The sequence below is a fragment of the Cynocephalus volans genome, chromosome 1, assembly GCF_027409185.1.
Source record: "Cynocephalus volans isolate mCynVol1 chromosome 1, mCynVol1.pri, whole genome shotgun sequence".
Classification (NCBI taxonomy): Eukaryota; Metazoa; Chordata; class Mammalia; order Dermoptera; family Cynocephalidae; genus Cynocephalus; species Cynocephalus volans.
In genome coordinates this window covers 99,709,743-99,731,042 of record NC_084460.1, presented here as the reverse complement: position 1 = coordinate 99,731,042, position 21,300 = coordinate 99,709,743, and the positions used below count along the sequence as shown (strand labels likewise).

Below are 21,300 nucleotides of genomic sequence, written 5' to 3'. Positions count from 1 at the left end.
CAGATATCTTTATAACTGAAATATTTGAAAGGAAGGGTAGTTTAATATATTGAACTTCAAGTATGATTTCTCTTGCAGCCTATGAGCTTCCACCTCTCTCTTGAAAAGAGAGTCTATGTGTGTTTGATCAACACAGTTGCGGTCATCTTTTTTTTTTTTTTCTTTAAACTAATGAGCTAAGTAAGCACAGCTCTGAGTCCATTATTGTCATCTATAACCACAAAGAAAAATATAACTATGTAGAGATAATAGAATATTTCCTCTGCAGAACTGGGAAATAAAGAGGGCTTAATAAAAGATGTTTGAAGAAAGAAAACAAATAAGTAAATATAGAAAACGGTAAAATAGTTCTAAAAATCTTTGTCTTCACACAAAATATTGTTCTTTTGTTTAAAGATTAATACCAGTAATTATTTCTTGGGTTAAGCATTTTGATACACCACCAGAAAGACCCGTTTTAAAGCAATACAACTGACAACTCCTTCTAAGTTCACTATAAAGATTATGAAGATTTATCATATTATTTCTTAGTCAAGACTGGTAGGTAGGAGGAAAAAGCAAAACTAAGCCTGCTAAACTATTCACTTCTTTTTCTTTTTGTCAAAGGCATGATTAGGTTTAGACAGCCTGAAGAAAACAACACAGGTCTTAATGTTAAATATACTTCTGGAAGGTGGTACTTTAACTGCAATCGATAAAATAGTTTAAGAATAATCTAGGTAGTCAGAAAGCCTTTGCTTAGATCTCATACATTGTAATCCCCCCTCCTCTCCGAAAACCAACTTTTCCAGCCTTCTTACAGATGTGCCTTGCTCCCCCAGACAAAGACCATCTGAATGTACTTTTCCTTTTTTCAGAAGGTTCTCTCTGTCTCCCTTCTCCAAATACTGTCTAGGTCCCCACCCCACCCCCGCCCCCCCAATTTACTGTTCCTCTTTCATTAGTTCAAACATCATACTCAGGGAATACCTCCCTGTTCACCAGATTAGGTCAGCCTTTTTAATTAAGAGATCTCATGGAAGTAGGTATGTTTACTTATCATTTTTGTGACATTTGTTCAATCCCTATTTTGAGTCACCATGATATGCATAGCATCTAGCACAAGTGAATGATCAATAAGTATTTGACAAATCAGTGAATCCAATGAATGAATCAGTGGATGGATGAATACTTAATTCATCTGAAAAGTACTAGAGTTGGTTGATAACCTACTTTTGATGGTTCTGTCTCCAGATTTGGAAAACTCTGAATTGACACATTTTGTATAATGACTTTTTTCCCTGTTCTTCAAACTAGAGATGGTTAGAAAATGTTCATTCAATATTAACCAAACCATTCAATTGAAAATTCAATATTTTTCTTACAATAGAGTTTCACCAATTTGGCATCAAAAAAGAGACTATTGTTCTACTTAAATATGTCTCGAGTGCTAACACTTTCAGCAATCTGTCCTCAGATAATTAAATTATTTGAATGCATTTAATTATGGCACATATAGTAATTTCAGTCAGTATTGGGATTGGACAGTACTCTACAAACACTATTAACTAGTTTTGACAAGAAAGTTAGCCTGAACGCCAGACATGATGGCCTAGGGGTTACAAGATTGTCAAACAACACAAAAGTGACAGCCGTGAATTCAGTGGGGGATAACTTAGTGTCTCAATTAACTATGGAAATTCCCCTTTAAGGTGAAGTCATTGATAACTCGGATTTTAGCAGCCAACGGTCTGGATTCCCTTTCTTATATTGAGTATAAGCCGGAATCTTAGTGACCTTGACATCTGAATGCATAGAGTCATGGATTTGTTACACAGCCACCTAAGGCTTTCACTGCCTGAATCCAGCCGACAGCCTAATTAAACAGCAAGAGTTCCTGGAGGGGAATGTTAATGAGTCTACTTGGCAGCCAACAGTCTGTTCCCCAGATGGTGCAGAGGTTATAAACTGTCAATAGGGTAGGAGTAGTGAAGGAAGTCAGAAAAAATACAGAAAGACTTCTACATCACTGGAACTTTCTGAGATACTAGCTCCATAATGAAGATACTTGGACATTTGGCGACAGGGATATGGATAGAAAGTAGTAGCATATTCTGTTTACTTTGCAATGTAAGAATACATCTAGAATTGCTTTGCCTTTTCAAATGGACACTGCTCTGTGTAAATTGAATGTTGCAGTGCTTATCAAAGGCAGTTTTGTCATGTTGATAATGACTGAAAAAAATGACAACATGATTAAAGCCTTACCGTGTTTGTGGTTGATATTTATTATTTTTTGCCTGCCCCCCCCCCCACAAAGGATGGAATCTAGAGTACAAAAGCTTTTGCATAATTAGGACAAGTAATGTCTTGACAAGAAACAATCTTTCATGACCTTCAAGTCATGTCTGTGCTCCCTATTTCAAAGTAGCCAGTGTCAAATCAACCTACCTTATTTACAGTTAGAAATAAAAATACCCGTTTTGCTTTCTTTAAGCTTCCTCTTTAAAAGTTCAGTTGGTCCTTAATTAAGCTTTGGAGTCAAATGGATATCAGAAAACTACAGTCAAGTTTTACCTTCACTGTACGTCAAAAGTCAATTCCAAGTACTATTTGTGATGAACAGACCCTAAGTTGACTCCAGTAATTTTCACTTCCAAGTTTCCCTACCATTGTGTAATCCCTTTCTCTGGGGAATAACTCTCTACAAGTATGATTAGTTTCTAAATAGTAGACTATGACAAAGGATGTCACTCCCATAATTAGGTTATACTACATGAGCTTCTGTCTTCGATGGCAGAAGTGAAAGATTCTCATGACGACCTTGAAGAAGCAAGCTGCCATGATATTAAATGCTGTGGAGAGCACTATGGGGCAGAGAACTGCAGGTGACCTCTAGGAGCTGAGGACCTCGGTCCTATAACCATAAGTGTGAAGGTTAATTCTAGGTGTCAACTTGATTGGATTAAGGAATGCCAAGAAACCTGGGAAAGCTGTCTTTTTAGGTGTGTCCATGAGGATATTTACAGAAGATATAGCATAAGAGCCTGAGTGGACTGGGTGGGAAAGATCTGTCCTCAGTATACGTGGGAACCATCCAATCCGCTGGGGGCCCAGAGAGAACAAAAAATGGAAAACAGGCAAAGCTTTCTCTCTATCTGCCAGAGCTGGGATGCACTCTTCTCTCCTGTCCATGGACATCAGAGCTCAAGACTTTTCAGCTTTTGGGTTCCAGGACTTACACCAAGAACACCATTGGCTTTACTGATTTTTGAGTCTTTTGAACTTGGACTGAGCCACACTACCTGCATCCATTTTGCAGATGACCTATCATGAGACTTCTCTTCACAAGTGCATAAGCTAATTCCCCTAATAAATCCCCTCTCATATATTTATAACGTATCCTATTGATTCTGTCTCTCTGGAGAAGCCTGACTAATACAAGAAGGAACTGAATTTTGCCAACACTCATCACCTCTAGAGGACTGTGAGCTCCATAGGGAAATGCAACCTGACCTACCTTGATTGCAGCCTTGTGAAACCCAGGACAGAGGACCCCATTGAGTTAGTCCGGACTCCTGAGCTATGTAAGCTGAGATAATAAGTGTGTGTTTTTTTAAGCCACTGAGTTTGTGGTAATTTGTTATGAAGCAATGGAAAACAAATACATTATTGAAGAATTATCCATATTTAGGCATAATGGTAAACGGAAAGAATCTTCAGATCTTGGAGTTGGGACCATAAACATCAACTATGTAAGAATTTCCCACCATAAATCGGCAGGACCCAATAAATTGTTATGCCATTCTAATTGAACATGAGTAGATGTTAAAAGCCTTTGTTTTTAGGAAATACTTTTATAGTGACCCAATGTCTACCTCCACACTGACGCTAGCTTTACTAATCCATGCTAAGTATATGTCTCCCTTCAAATATTTGGGTAGCAGTAATGTCTGTATAAAATTTTATCTTTTCTAAGTGAAACGGCCCTAACTTCTTCAGCTCTTTCTTACATGACATATTCTCAACACAACTCACATCCTCACAACATATTTTTGAAGGTACATTAAACTCTTATATGCACTCAACTAAAGGTAACACTCAATTAGATATGGCAATAATAAAATATAATGGCAATATTAACTCCTTTCAACTGAGTTAATACTATTTCTATAACCTCAGTATGTTAGATTAAAGAAACATATATAGTATTTCATTGTGGCTCATATAGATTAGTTTAATCAACACCCCTTGTCAATAACTTTCTCCCTTGTCTTCCTCTACCATAGAGTCCATAAAGCTAAATTTTTGATTTCCTAGACTCTCTTGTGGCTAGGAAATGTTATATGACCTAATTCTAGCTAATAAGGTATAGAGAGAAGTCAGCTAGGGATGAATGCCCCTTTTCAATAAAAAGTTAAAAACTTGTCAGGAGAAAACTCTTATTATTCCTTTCTTCCTGTCTGGAATACAGGAATGACCCATAGAAGTTTAGCAATTATCTTGTGACAATGGTGCCACAATCACAAACAGAGAAGAAAGACAGGAAGAGTGGCATCCCTGATGACATCACTGGCCAGCTGGACCACCTGCCCAGCCACTTCCTGTCTTCTGCTTATATGAAAAAAAACAACCTCTATGTTTTAAACCACTATAGCCAGGTTTACTGTTACTTGAACTGAATGTATCCCTAATTTATACTATTATTTTTCTAATAGAGAAACTAAAGCTTAGGAAACTAAATGGTGTGTCAAAAGCCATATATCTAGTAGAAGAATTAAAAACTCCCTACTCAGCTTTCTTACCACAGTATGGTTCTGCCCTTTCACATAATACAACCACTCCCAGGGTGTGATATGAATGCTCCATTTCAAATATAATAAAAAGGGAACCTCAATGTTAAAATTGACAAAGATAAGATTAAGAAAACATGCTCTGGCACCTAACAGCATCTACATATTAAAATAGAAACAATACTTGGCTGTAAATATATTTCAAGATACTCAAGCGGAAAACTCAATTCCAATCATAAAATCCAATTCTATAAATAAACCAAATGACACATAAATGGTTCCTGAGAAATGCTCCTTTTGGCCTAACCAGAACAGTCATTTCCTTTCCTCTTTCCATTAAATTGCCTATTTGACTCTGTCATAAGAATGGTTTTAGAAAAAGTTAAATCTCTACTTTCAATGATGGTTCTGAATGAACAAACAATTTTAAGTTACCAAAACAAGCACACGGAAAAAAATATTATCTCACTGTTATCACAAAACAAGAAAAAAGGCTTTGGGGCCCTTTTCAACTTTTTTGAAAATGTAGCAGAAAAGAACAATTTTTGCTTTCTTCTACATGTCCATTTTCTCTCTTTTTTTCCTTTCCACAACAGGCATAAACTTGCCAATTTGATTTTAACTCAAAGAGACATTTTCCTGGCAGATAGTTCCTAGTTTGAACAAACATCCTTTACCTGACATTTTTTGCCATTTTAGGAAAAAAACAAACAAACAAAAAAACACACAATGTATAGCTGAAGTGAAATAAAGAATGTAGCCTTCAATTACTTTTTATTTCCAACTTATCAAAAAGCTACAGAAATTAAATCCCACTACCAAAGACATAGTAAAAGGTTGGAAGAATATTCTAAAGGTCACATTATCTTAATGAAGTGCCACTCCTGACAACATGGCTGTGATACTGGAGTAATACACTCCATTTAGTGGGGAAATGCTCTGTGAAATCCATGCCCTCTGCACTCTAAACAAAGACATTGGTAATTTTCTTAAAAGGTCACACACAAATGTGTTATTTAAAACCAGGCATTTGCCAGTTGTGAATATATGAAAGGTGAATATCAGACACAGGAACTGGGATAGACTGTTTGTAAAATGCCAGAGTTTTTCACCTGTGCTTCAATAATATAAAATTGTGTCAGCTAATTTCATTCTTTGATCTATATCACTTTATCAAACAAAATATTGAATGAAAAATTATGCTGAAGATTCTACTAAAATTTCATACATAACCTCCTGACTCAGTAAAACTTGAAAGTGAGCTTGGGTAAACTTACAAAGTTTATGTTACATTTGTTTTATTTTAGCTGAAAGGGGGAAGTTTTATGTTTATATATATATGTCACAATTAACTTTTAAAGTACATGGTATTATTAGAAAGTGATTTCTCAATCTCGGGAAATCTTCTAGGGTGATATATTTCTTATAAGTGCACTCTCAACAAATATTTGAAGAATAAAATTATCACAGACCTGTCAACCAGAGAAGAAAAACAGAAATTTTATTTACTAAAATCCCTGACTAAACAATAACTATTGCCACACTGCTGAGGAAAATATACATATTTTATCATTTTCACAAAGTTTATTTAGCCAGAAAGGTCAAATAATGACAATTCTATGAGAAGTTTTCTTTTGAGGAGCTCTGAAACAATTGTTTTCCCTCCAGTGACTGTGCTATAGACTGAATGTTTGTGTCCACCCCCCTTTGCAAATTCACATGCTGAAATTCTAGCCCCAGAAGTGATGGTATTAGGAGGTGGGGCCTGTGGGAGGTAATTAGGTCATGAGGGCTCATGAGTGCAATTAGTGCCCTTATAAAAGAGACCCTGGAGAGCTCCCTTATCCTTTCTGCCATGTGAGGGCACAGTGAGGAGAAGATGGCTGCCTCTGAACCAGGAAGCAGCTCTCACCAGACACTGACTTTACCAGCACCTTGATCTTGGACTTCCCAGCCTCCAGAACTGTGAAAGATAAATTTCTGTTCTTTAAAAGCCACCCAATCTATAATACTGGATTATAGCAGCCAGAACAGTATTGCATTATAGCAGCTGGACAGATTGCTAGGTTGCTGGCTTTCACCATGTTTCCAGGGATGATGGTTTTCAAGGCTACCACACAGCTGGGAAGAGAGGGATGAAAACAGGGCAAATTAAAAACGCCACAAAGCTGGCCGTTGTTACTGAAAATCAGCTGTTTTCTCTTAAATAAAATGTTCCTTGGATTGTTGCAAGCCTTTGAATATGTTCAGAGTTCTGTACAAGTTGAATTTTACAGTTTTTTGTCCATATTTTTATTACTCATATGGAGAAACAGATTTTTGGACATCCGTACTCCGTCATTACCCTCTGAGAAGCTTTTCCTTTCTCAGAAGGACTCCAAAGTCAGTTCTCCCATGGAGAGGGCTTTGGTGAAAAGACCTCCACTGGTGCTTAGATAAACCACACCACCCATATTATTTATCTAAGAACTCCATTCACAAATATGTATAGCACTAGATTTATGAAGGAAATTAAAAGTATGAAAAGCTAAACTAAGATACACAAATAGAATTGTTCTCAGAGGAAACAAAGATAATAAACCCCCTGATAGTCAAATTGCTGACCAAAGACTAACAGCATATCAGCATCAGGAACTTATTAGGAATTTAGATTCTCAAGTCCCACCCCAAACCCACTAAATCAGTATCTACATTTAAACAAATTCCCAAAGTGACATATGCGCAAAAAAGTTTGAGTCACTAATCTAAAAAATAGAAGATAATTCTTAAAAAACCACCTTAGAGATAATCACCATAGAGATAATATTCACTTTCCCACCCTCCCAAAAAGCAGGCTTGTAATAGTGAATCAGGCAGAAAACAAACAATGAATCCTGAAAACTAAAAGGTATTATTTCCAAAATTGAAAAAAGTTAAAGGCTGTACATAACCGTGGTTGGGAGATTCTTCTTGAGTTTCTCATATTTCTAAACATCTTATGAACTGGACTCTCTTTTAAAAGACATTTGAACAGGAAGAAGCCTTGGAAAATAGTGATAGTGTTTCCCTCCAGAGCAAAGGGCAGTTTTACTTATAGCCTTGGAAGATAGAGATGGTGTTTACTACTAGAGCAGAAGGCAGGCATGCTTTATGCCCATTTTAGAAGAGTTTAATCCAGTCACCAGCAAGTCGCCAAAAACAAACAAAACAATGAAAGAGTTTAGTTCTCTAAGCCTGGGATTTCTCTCTTGTAATGCTTGAGCATATACCTGAGTTCATCCATGCCACTCCATAAGACATAGGGGAAAGAGAACTGACACAAATAAATTGATTTGCATACTGCCTGCTAGACTGTGAGTAATAAATCCTTTTTTTCTTGCATGAGATACAAGAGTCCCATGTCTTCTACCAGTATCTATGAAACTGTGAAAGAAGGTTAAAGTCTCTGACCCCTCACAGTTTTTGACAATAATAAAAGGGACACAAGTAAATAACAAAATAGTAACCTAGAAGATAAATAATCAAGGAGATCTCTTATATGGTGAGAAAAATGACAACATAAAGATAATATTAAAGAAACTTCAAAGACCTGGGGGCTCCCGAAATATAATAGAAATTCCAGGGGATAACAAGGATGATGGAGAAGGAAAAACAAGAAAACTAACAGAAAGAAAATTTTTTGAAAGGAACATTCATGTCTTCAGATGAAGTGTACATGAAGAGTGTGATGCAGTAAGTTTCGCACTTAGTTATATCACTGTAAATTTTCAGAAATTCAAGGAAAAAAAGAAAATTCTAAAGCCCTTTGTGGAAAAAAACATTTTTACAAAAAAGCTTTTTTACAAAAAAACTTTTTACAAAAAAAATTTTTTTACAAAAGAACAAGAATCCAACAATTATTAGAGGTCTCATCAGCAAAGTTTTATGTTAGAAGTCAATATTTTTACGGCTGGAGTGAAATGAGGGAAATAAAATATAAAGAGAAATCTACAGAAATATCTAAAATATCAGCCTACTATGATGAGAAAATAAAATCCTCAAACATTAAAAAAATCAGAAAGTTTACCCCTTGACTCTATGTGACTAGAATTGTTCAAGGAGAGACTCCACCAAAATAAAAATAAAATATAATGTAGAGAAAGTTTTGTTGATAAGAAGCAATAACAACTAAGACTCAGAAGTGAAAAAAAAAAATTAAAACCTATCTGTTAGAATACTTTTAAGATTCTCTTGCTAGCAACATTTTCTATAGATTCGATCAGACTACCTAAAATTACACAAAATAATAATTATAATAATAATATAAAGTATGTTCATTAGTTTTTAATAGTCGAACACTCAGCCTATTCATTGCACCTATGAAACATATCTGAAATGGTAGAAGTATGACACATTCTAATTTTATATTAGGACATTCCTAAAAACCAAAAATATCTAAAGCTGTACCACAGAAAAGTTCATTTAAAACTTTCAACAACTTACTTTTCACTTTGAACACAGTCAGCAACTGAAACTAGAATTACATCTTTTCATACTGCTCAAGGATGGCTGATTTCATATCCTAAAAGGTACCTGTGACAACCACATGTAGCTCATTTTCTAGGCTTAAGATTACATGGATGCCCATGAGTGCTTTAATTGAGTTTTATGTGACATCTTGAAACTCTCATGATTAATGAGTTACTAGGAACATAATAGTTGCAGTGTCTCCCTGCAATTCATGAGATCAATAATGAGATTGAAAGATAATAAGTGCATTTATGGTCTAAATATTTCAACAAATATGAGGAGACAACAGAGGCAGCACAAACACAAAACAGCAGGATGGTCTCAGACTGGAAATGAGAGAAACCATTCAACTCATTCTTCTTGTCTCTAACATTTGATTCAGCTCAAGATCTGATATTGAGCCTAGAATAGACAGAAAATCCCTTTTTGGAGCAGCTCTAAAAATATAGTGCATTGCTTACAAAATTAACATAAAAAATCAGTTGTGTTTCTATACCCTAACAACAAACTACCAAGAAAGAATTAAGAAAACAATCTAAGTTAAAATAGCATCAAAAAGAATAAAATACTTTGGAATAAATTTAACCAAAGAGGTGAAATATCAGTACAATGAAAACTATAAAACATTGATGAAAGAAATTGAAGAAGACATAAATAAATGGAAAGATATCCTGTGTTCATAAATTGGAAGAATCAATATTGTCAAAATGTCCATACTACCCAAAACAATCTACAAATTCAATGCAATCCCCATCAAAACGCCAATGGCCTTTTTCACAGAAACAGAAAAAACAATCCTAAAATTTGTATGAAATCACAAAAAACTCTAAATAGCTAAAGCAATCTTGAGCAAGAAGAGCAACACTGGAGGCTTCACACTTTCTGATTTCAAAGTTTATTACAAAGCTACAGTAATCAAGCAGTATGGTACTGGCATAAAACAGACACATAAACCAATGGAACAGAATAGAGAGCCCAGAAATAAACCCACACATATATGGTCAACTACTTTGACAGGGGCACCAAGAATACACAATATGGAAGAGACAGCATCTTCAATAAATAGCATTGGGAAAACAGATATCCTCATGCAACAGAATGAAACTGGAATCTTATCTTACAGCAAAGAGAACAATCAACTTAAATTGTATTAAATACTTAAATGTAAGACTTGAAACAATAAAACTCCTACAAGAAACATAGAGGAAAAACTTCATAACATTGGTTTTGACAATGATTTTAATATGGCACCTAAAGCACCAACAAAAATATGCAAAAATAAACAAGTGGACTATATCAAACTAAAAATTTTTTCACAGCAAAGGAAATAATAAACAATGACAAAGTCACCAACAAAATAGGAAAAAATATTTATGAACCATATATCTGATAAAGGGTTAATATCTAAAATATACAAGGAATTCATACAACTCATTATCAAAAAAAAAAAACAACTCTATTAAAAAATAGGCAAAGGACCTGAAAAGATGTTTATCCAAAGAAGACATATAAATGGTCAACAGATATATGAAAAGTGCTCAATATGACTATTCATCAGAGAAGTGCAAATCAAAACCCAAAATGAGATATCAACTCATACCTGTTAGAGTGGCTATTATCAAAAAATCAAAAGAAGTGTTGGTAAGGATGTGGAGAAAAGGGAACTCATATATTGCTGGTGGGAATGTAAATTGGTACAGCCACTATGGAAAAGAGTATGGAGGTTCCTTTAAAAATTAAAAATAGAACTATCATATGGCCCAGCAAACCTAATTCTGAGTATATATTCTCATGAAATAATGTCTGTCTCAAAGAGATATCTGCACTCCCATGTTTAATGTAGTATTATTTGCAGTAGGCAAGATATGGAAATAGCCTAAGTGTCCATCAACAGATGAACTGGTAAAGAAAATGTGGTACATATATACAATGAAATATTACTCAGCCTTTAAAAAAACAGACATTGTGCCATTTGCAACAACATGGATGAACCTGAATGACATTATGCTAAATGAAATAGTCCAGACACAGAAAGACAAATACTGCAGGATCTTACATATGAGGAATCTAAAAATGTTGAACGTGTAGAAGTAGAGAGTAGAATGGTGGATGCCAAGGGCTGTGGTTGGCCAGGGGCATGGGGGGGTGGGTGGAGAGATATTGGTCAAAGGGTACAAACTTGCTGTTATAAGATAAATAAGTTCTGGCGACCTAACATACAGCATGACAACTTTAGTTAACAATAATGTTGTGTGTACTTGAAATTTCCCAAGACTGTAGATCTTAAGTATGTTTATCTCACACACACAGAAAAGGTAAGTAAATGAGGTGATAGATATATTAAGTAGCTTGTTTGTGGCAATCATTTTGCAATGTATATGTGTATCAAAACATCACTTTGTATACTTTGAATATTTATAATTTTTTTTGTCAGCTACACTGTCAATTATTCTTGTCAGTTATAGCTGAAATAGATACAGATATAGATATAAATAATGCATTTCTTATTATCAATTCATATTTACCTCTAAAGCCTACAAGTGTACATAAAGCTCAGAAGGAATGAGGGGAGCATCTAACAAGGCTACAATGTCATTGTGTAAACGTGTTAAGGAAATGTGTGGAAACCACACTTCTAAAGATGTTCGTCTCTTTTTATTTTTGCAGGATGCTTGCCTGAGTGTCATCCATGAGCAAAAGATTAGTAGGACCTACTAAACAAATGAGGTATAACTCTGGCCCTGACATCGGCTGCCAATGATCTTAACAAGATCCCAAAGACTTCAAAGCTTTGTGTAGTCAATTACTAAACAGAGAGTGTTTGGAGAAGGCAGAATCTGCTCTGAGCAAAACTTCAAGTCATTCTGAAAATATATATTCCTAAAAAAAGCACATTTTAAACATGGTTTCTTCCACCTCAGCATGTAAAATGTAGATTTTCGTGTATGCTAACATCTCAAAGGTGCCAAAAGCATTAATTATACTGGATATATTTTTAAGAACATTGAAAATAAGAAGTGCCAAATGAAGAACAATGTACTCCAAAATGTTGTTAATAATAATGTATTCCAGACACCAGACCTAAAAACATAGCATCAGCACGAAAAGTAAATTTTCAGACTAAAAAGTGCTATATCCATGATATGCAAAATATCAATAATAATATATTCCAAAAGGCAGTTGCAGAAAATAAGGCCATGGCATGAATAAAAAGCAACTTTTCTGGCTGACAGAAAAATTAAAGCAGGAAAGACAGAATGAATAAAAATATATTGTAAATATGCAGTGGCATGCAGGCACTATATCTACAGTTACCTGGTGTGCGCCCAGGCATGACCATTTTCTGGGCCCTGAGTTGATGCATGCTTTTTAATATGGGGCTCTGCATATCTTAGTGCAGAATTAATACTGCATATCTTGAAAAATAGAAGGATGAGCACCCTTCATGGATACTGAACATCATGCTATAGACTCGCCTATAAAAGTATGATAGAGGATTTTATAAATAAATGCCTTTATTTTTATATAGGACTTTATAGTTTACAAAACACCATCATATTTATTATCTCAATTGATACTTGAAGTAGTATACTATGGCGGATAGAAAAGAGATTATTAGTGTTATAAATTTATAAAATGATACTCAGAGAGATTCTCACTCATTGGGAAAGTGGGAGTTGAGATGTGGCAGAATAAAGATCAAAGCAAATCTTCTGACTACTAGAGCATTTGTCCCTACACCACATGACACTTTAGGAAAGTGGCACCTGTAAGTGTTCTACCACATGGCTTGAAGTATTTCAGGATGAGATAAATTACATGTCTAGTCCTTTCTTACACAAACATTGAGTGAAAATTTTGTGTCAGGCACTATGGTAAATACTGAAAATACAATGATGGAGGAAAAGGAAAAAAACATGAATCCTATTTTCATGAAGGTTATAGACTAGTTAGGAGAGAAACTGTAACGAAAGTATTTTGTTAATTATTGGATTTCTCAGGTTGGGTATTTAGATGCACAATGGTGCGTGCCAGTGTATGTAAAAATGGTACACTGGAAGAGAAGCAGTTTGAAAAGAAATCGCTAGTTTCAGGCCTGGACATGTTTATTCAGGAGCCTTTGACACATCAAAATGGGAATGTTAAGTAGCATATCAACACAGGTCTAGAGCTCATAAGAGACATCTACGCTGGGTTTGAGTGTGTGTGTGTGTGTGTGTGTGTGTGTGTGTGTGTGTGTCATGCACATAGACACATGTGCATGCATACATCTTTTTGTAAGTGTAAGATCTAAACAACTTTGTGCAACAAAAATAAACAGTGAGTACCGTCAGTACAGAATGTTAGGTATAATCTTACACAAATTTATATATTGAATTATAAAACTAGAGGAATGAAAGAACATATGAATAAATGAATGAAAGAACAAGAAGGTACATCTATTTCAAAGCCAATTTTTAAAAATGAAAATGGTATGGTAAAATGGAATATTGGTTTTCCTGCTCTATACTAAACTCTTGATTCTCAGTAAACACTTCACAGAAGAACATCCTAAACTGAGAGCACCGTTTTCTACTGCTTCACCTATCTAGTAAATTTAAAACTAGCAAAATAACAGTAAAGGGTCAAAATGCTCCAGAATAAAGAACACAAAGTAGAATAGCATATTATTTTTTTATGGCTTATGACATTCAACTACGAAAAATCCTACATAAAAAATATACTACATATAAAATGAAAAATGTAATGGCTCAAATGTCTACAACCTGAATTTGTTTATACTGCTACAGGTGTGATCGGACTGGTGGTACACTGGTCATAAAGCAGGTTCAAACAATGAGCTTATGCCTTCAGGTGAGTTCTATCTAAAATGTCAGTCAACTCACTTTTCCTTACTTTATTTACTCATAAAGAGCTGATCATTAAAACAATTCCATGTAAACCATTATTAAGGTTTTTTTTTACTCCTTAAAATGTTTTATAAGTTTTCCAAGAAAATCACTTAGCATCCTTCTCACTAACCCTAAAAAAAAAAAAAAAAAAGGTTAAATTTTCTACTTCATGTTTTTAGTTAAAAATTGTACCATAATTTTTACTGGCTTTTACTCTTAACCAAAATCTATGTTCAAGGCTTTGAACTGTTAAGACAATTAAAAAAACATTGCTGATATCTCCTCATCTCCTATGAGAATCTGTACTCAGTTAATCAATGGGCCACGGTTAGGAAGGGAGGCCAAGAAAGTCTTTGACATTTTTATCCTCTCTGCCTTCTTTACATTTTTCCTCCCAGGCGGCAGAAGCTTCATTCATCAGTACAATCTGATTCTGACTTAGTAGCTCTGTCTAGCACCCTGAGGGGCTTTGCAGTCGTGAATGTGGACACCCTGGCCTGTTCATCCAAGCTGTTTGTAGACTCACACAAACACCCCTTGGGACTAGAGTGTGCATACCAGCATACAGTCCATCTTTCAATGATGATCTAGGAAAGAGGCTCATACAGGATGCAGAAGCAGGGAGGAGGTCATTTGGGCAGGGAATTCCAGGTCTCGGTACCCACAGAGCTTGGTCTTGGGGTGAAAGAACTGCAACATCTAGATGGGCTCCACTGGAGGGAAATCGCTCTGCCATGGAGCTCTGGTAACCTTGCATATCTTCACGTAGACAATGTATGCAAGACTAAACCCCAGCTAATCTAAGTCTTGGCAGATGCTTGATGATTCTCTCAAAACAAGAGAACATGGGAAGCTCGTGAGGAGAAGCTACAAGGCCATTTTCTCCCATCTTCTTATCTTCCAGGGATGCTGTCATAAGAAATTTCTCATCTCCTGGGTTCTGCTGAGGTATGAAGCTTTCTCTTTCCCCTTGTACTCTAGCCACACCAAGGTACAGCTGCAGGCTACAAAACTGCTTAGTTGCAGCATGGAAGCACCATTTTAGCAACAGCATGTTCCAACACTCATGTTCCTCTGTCACATTGCCCAGCCCCTTTCGTTTCACTGTTGTCCTGGAGACAAGGCAAGTGAGGAGCTGGCACCTTTGCTCATCTTGTTTTTGCTCTCTATGTAAGTAACAGGCTGTCTGAATCTTTAAAAAGCTTGTTTCTCTACTGGCAGAATATTTCGGCCTTGTTTGACTCCATGGGTGTGGAGTATAGCTAATGGAGACCAGAGCAGGGTCCTAGGGCAGGACCCCTGTTGCCCAGTCATGTACTTAGAAATAGTAGCTCTGAGTGAATGAGAAAGAGCTGGGTACAGGTTGATCCCATTCAGAAAACGTAAGGAAATACCGCAGCTTTAGGCCAGGAGAAAATAGGAGTTATTTGAGGGTTGTTCCTGTTGAGTAGCATGTAAAGGAAAGCTGAAAAAGAACAGACTGAAAAATATAATATTGGCCAACAGGACCATAAGGAAATATTTACTATGACACCGGAGAATTTTTTTAAAAGTAGTAAGTGAAAAACTGCAGGTTACAAAACAATACATCCTGTGATCCTGATTTTGTAAAACAAAGCAAACAAACAAAAGCACAGATTGGAAGTCAGTATTATTTTGTTCCTTTTGAAAAAAATATCCTATACTGTCTAAAATGGCCATAATTACCTTTATAGTTAGAAAAGAGATAAATATAAAGAAAAAGTGGTCAGAGGATTCACAGAGTAAGAAAAAGATAAAATAATAGTTATACAAGCAAAATACTGAAAGTTAATTTAGTGGCATATTGATTCTAATTAAGATTTTTAATAATTACTTAAACGAGTTCATTTTACTATGAAGTGAAAAATAAATTAACACAATTTATATGCTTTCTGGAATAACTGACCTAGTGAAATTGTTGAGCATTCCTCCACCTTGAAGTATCTCCTTCTTTATGTAGGTCCACCTGCTTCACTTGCCCTATCTAAACAAGTTTAAGGCATCCATTCTGCATTTTAGTAGGCAAAGCACATGCAGAAAAACAGGAAGCAGTTTCTTTAAATGGAGACACTTCAGGAGCACCTTAGACATTCAGATTTGGTCTTGGGTGGGACCTAGAGATCTGCACTTTCAATAAGCTTCCTAAATGATTCTGATACTGGAGGTCTGGAGAGCATGCTATGAGTGATTGAATAAACAGAAAAACCCTAATTAAACATAAATATACATAATTCTAAACCTTTTGTTTAATCAAATGTCTGAACTTCTTAAAGTCATATACTTCTAAACAGAGTCTTTCCTAGTTTCTTTTCATTCTGATGTATTCACTGCTGTATCCATCTTAAAACACTCCCATTTCTAAATTTCTGTTTTCTTTCCAAAGGGAAACAGCATTAACCACATATGCCTCTTCTATTTCTGGCGTCTTCGTGTTTATTGAGCCACTTGAACGAACCTGAGAGTATTGTACCCTCAGGGGTACAGAGGCAGGAAAAAAGGTCACAGCCTAAAGTCAGACCCCCAACCCCCTGTCCCAAGGCCTCCACATTTGGTCTTGTCCTATGCTGTTCTACTGAAGGCAGCCTGACCTGCTGAATAACTGAACTTGGGAGTGGCCTTGCACATGACCATATCGTTTCTCTGATTTGAATTATCTTCATTCTTCTATTTTGCCCACAAACATCAATGTTTACCCTCCTTTAAAGCTATTTTAAGGTTCACTTTCTTATTAAAACTTGCCTATCTACCAATTCAAATGTATTTCTCCTACATCAGAACTGTACTGTGTTTAATAACCACTTTTGACATAGGCATAGGTCATGCAGAATTTATGTGCTCATGTAAACACTGATGGGTCCAATTGGGCCTGGGGGATTGTGGGGAAGGATTGGTCATGGGCAAGTTATGTATCCTTTATAACCCTCATTCATTTATTATGTCCACCTTTATTACTTATTCATTCATCTATTCAACATATATCTTTTGAGCACCTATAACATGCCAGGAATATTTCTGGTCACTGAGAATACAGCAGTAAACAAAGCACTCAAAGAGTTTATATTCTAATGAGAGAAGAAAGACATTAAACAAAAGAAAGTAATAATAATTCTTCTTATTAAAAATAACACTTATTGAATGGTTCCTGATATCAGGAACTGTTTTAAGTACTTTGTGCTAACTCACAAAAAATTATGGGGTAAGTACTATTATTATTACCTTTTACAGGTAAGGAACTAAGGCACAGAAAGTTGCAGTAACTTGCCCAAAGTCATAAAGCAAGAAATCGGAGACAAAGATGTAATTCTAGGAAACCTGGCTCTAGCATTCCCACTCTTAAGTAATCACCGTGACTTATTATCAATGATAAAAATATGTGCTATGAAGGAAAATAAAGCACAGTAAGTGGGACAGAGAGTAATGGAGAAAGGATGGACAGAGAATACCTTTATGCTAACATGTCATTTGAACAAAGACTTGAAATAAAGTGAGGGACATGGCCATGGTGATATGCAAGGGATCACAATTCTAATTATGGAGGATAACAAACGCAAAGTTTCTGACGTGGGGTTGTGTTTGGCATCGTGACCACTTTCCATAATATGGTTTATTTCAACTTGAGTACAAATTAATTGAGCTGCATTTGACTTCACTGAAGGATAGTCAGAACCTTATCTGACTTTGACATTGAATATGCACATATGCCGGACATTAAAAGGCTTGATGTGGCTAGAGTACAATGTGTGAAGGAGTGGAGAAGTAGAAGACGAAGGTGAAGAAGGAACAGAGGAATGATCTAACTTCAGTCTTGAAAGGAATATCCTAACCACTTTGCGGAGAACAGACTGTAGGGCAGTGAGGGTAAGAACAGGAGATAAATTAGGTCATCGTTTCAATAGTCAAGAAGAGTTTACTAGGGGTGGTAAAAGTAGAGGTGGTAAGATGGAATCAGATCCTAAATATACTTGAAAAGGAAAACCCAGTAGGGTTTACTTGTGAATTGGATGCTGTATGGAAGAAAGAAGATTAAGAATACTCCACAGTTTTTACCTAAGAACCAAGATGAATGAAATATTCTGGAATAGATAAGACCACAGGAGGAACAGGTTTGGCTGTATGCAGTGGGATGGTAAAGCATTTTAAGTTTCGTTTTGGAAATGTTTTTTCTGAGGTACTGTTAGACATCCAAGTGGTGATGTTAAATAGGCAGCTCTATGTAAAAGTCTTGAGTTCAGCAAACAGATGTGGACTTGGAATATAAATTCAGATGTTGTCAAACTCCAAATGGTCTTTAAAGCCATGGGACTGAATGAAACCACATAAGGAGAGAGGGTAATGGAAGAAGAAAGGAGTTTCAAGGTGTGATCTCTTTGATATTCTGGAGTTCAGAGGGCAGAAAGAAAAAAAGGAACAGCCTGTGAAAATGTGGTATCCAGGATGTTAGGCAAAGAAAGTGTTTCAAGAAAAAAGGAGAGATCAGCTATGTCAATTGCTGCTAATAAGTTGAATTACACGAAGACTGAGACATAAATATAGAATTTGGCAACCTGGAGTTGACTAATGACCTTGACAAAAAGAGTTTCACTGACACATACCAGGAATGAATTCCTCTAAGTTGCTTGACATGGGTAAGACTTAGATGTGTGCAGAGAAGGTGTGCTTTTCTAGGTGAGTGATGGTCTATGAGCAAAAACAAATAGCAAATATCAAGACTGGTCTGCTGGGGAGGAAGGAACAGTAAGTAGAGTGATTCTCAACAGAGTAATAGGATAAAGGACAAGTTAGGGAAGACTGAAAAGAGGTTTATACTGATGGGTAAAGAGAGCTTTCTAAATTTTCAAAAAACTCCCAATATACTATAAATACTAAACTGACAATGGTGTTCATGCATTGTGAATCAGAGAGTCAGTCCCAACACTACCAACCAACAGCCCACTCTACCCACTATCCCTCAGTGGATATAAAAAGATTATAGAGTGGGAAGACAATCTTGGAACATGGAGAGAGTGCAGTTATTGTAAGGAGAAGAATTGTACTTCCCTCTGAATTCCTTTCCTCCAAAGCGACTAAAGGGTCTTCAAAGAGACTCATTCACAAAGACTGAAGGTGTTGGCATAAAGGGAATGTTCACATCTTGTCTCCAGTTGGTAATCAATGCTTCATGAACTATGGTACCCACCAGCCTACCACCAGAGCAGAGCATGTTGACAGAGTTCTTAGGAGAATAATCCAGGAGCATAGACACATGACACACTGTCCTTTTCTGCTTATTTTTCCCAACTATGTCAAAGAAGAAGGGTAGTTACTGAAATATGGTGAACATGAACGTAGGCATTGCTGCCCATTTCTAGTCCAGAGATTTGTTAGGGCTTAAAAGAACTGACTTAAAGGGACCCAGGTCTGAGGTATATGCAATCCCACTTCTGTGGCCCTTCAAGAGTATAAAACTGGTTCCTGTGGCTTCATATTATGAAGCATGGGGTTGGTGATGGAGCTGTCCAGGTGACTGCTAGGTTAGTAAAGGAACTACCAAACGACAGAAAGGGTTGAGATCGTACATGACTGCTGAGATTAAAGATCTTTTAAAGTGATGGTAAGTGCCTCAGAAAAATGAGGGAGCTAGTGTGAAACCACTAACAACACATTTATGGAAACCATTATATCATCAGGGCCACTACCACCCAATGGAACCAGATCCAGGGACCCTTCCCCACCACTAACCTTGCTGCCTCATCTGTCCCTCTTCCCTGCGCTCAACCCTGGATGAATGAAGGACATGACATATGGCATGATCACGTTACTACTTCTTTTAAAGAAACTGTTGTCCATGAGGTACAAAGCTGATTGTCACTCCTCGTGCTCAAGATATGAAGGCCAGATCCATACTGGCAGCATGCCCATTACCATGAATTGTGTTTGTACCCAGTGTCCCCCACCCAATTATCCCCAACTTCCTCCCCCCCCACCCCACCCCCAACTCCACCTTGTAGCCCAAGGTATGTTTTCTCCCTCTGCAAGTTCAATGCACCACTGTGGTCTTTCTTTCCTTCCTTCTTTCTCTCTTAGTTCCCACTTATGAGTGAGGACATGTGGTATTTATCCCTCTGTGCTTTGCTTATTTCACTCAACATAAGTTTCTCCAGGTTCATCCATGTTGTTGCAAATGGGAGAATTTCATTCTTTTTTATGGCAGAGTAGCATTTCATGGTGTATATATACCACAGTTTCCTTATCTAATCATCCATCAATGGACATTTAGGTTGGTTCCATGTCTTGGCTATTGTGAACAGAGCTGCAATGAACATGGGAGTGCAGGTATCCCTTCGACATGATGATTTCCACTCCTCTGGGTATGTACCCAGAAGTGGGATTGCTGGATTGTATCGAAGATCTATCTGTTATTGTTTGAGAAACCTCCATACTGTTTCCATAGTGGTTGTACTAATTTACAGTCCCACCAACAGTACAGTCTTTTTCACTGTCTTTTTGATTATAACCAGTCTAAAACTGGGGTGAGGTGGTATCTCAATGCGGTTTTAATTTGTATTTCCCTGATGACTAGTGATGTTGAGCATTTTTTCATGTACCTGTTGGCCATTTATATGTTTTCCTTTGAAAAATGTGTATTCAGCTCTTTTGCCTATTTTTTAATTGGGTTATTTGTTTTTTCACTGTGTAATTGCTTGAGTTCCTTGTATGCTGTGGATATCCTTGTCTGATGCATAGTTAGCAAAAATTTTCTTCCATTCTGTAGGTTGTTGTTTCACTCTGTTGATTGTTTTCTTTGCTGTGCAGATGCTTTTTAGTTTGATATAGTCCCATTGTTTATTTTTTCTTTTGTTGGTTGTGCTTTCGGGCTCATGTTCATAAGGTATAATCAATAAAAAAAAAGTATACATGACTTACAAAATTAAAAAAAAGAAAATGACAAAATAGGGGAAAGTTTTTACAATATATATGAGGGACAATAATTTTTATTCTTAATATACAAACCAATAAAAAGATAATTTTTCCATTTAAATATGAGCAAAAACTATTAATATGAAATTCAGTAAAGGAAGAAATTGAAATTACCAATGAAGCTTTGAAAAATGTTTATTCTTCTCAGTAATAAAACATATAAAGGTAAA

The 21,300-nt window shown here is 36.2% G+C and overlaps 1 protein-coding gene across 1 annotated transcript in view; it reads right to left on the bottom strand.

The window, feature by feature from the left end:
- The window catches only part of NAALADL2 (N-acetylated alpha-linked acidic dipeptidase like 2), a 757,732-nt gene extending 742,823 nt beyond the window's left edge, over nucleotides 1-14,909 (bottom strand). Inside the window, exon 1 of the mRNA XM_063104553.1 lies at nucleotides 14,711-14,909. Within this exon, the coding sequence (XP_062960623.1) occupies nucleotides 14,711-14,909 (199 nt within the window). The remainder of the gene's footprint in view (nucleotides 1-14,710) is intronic.
- Nucleotides 14,910-21,300: the final 6,391 nt, after the last annotated feature.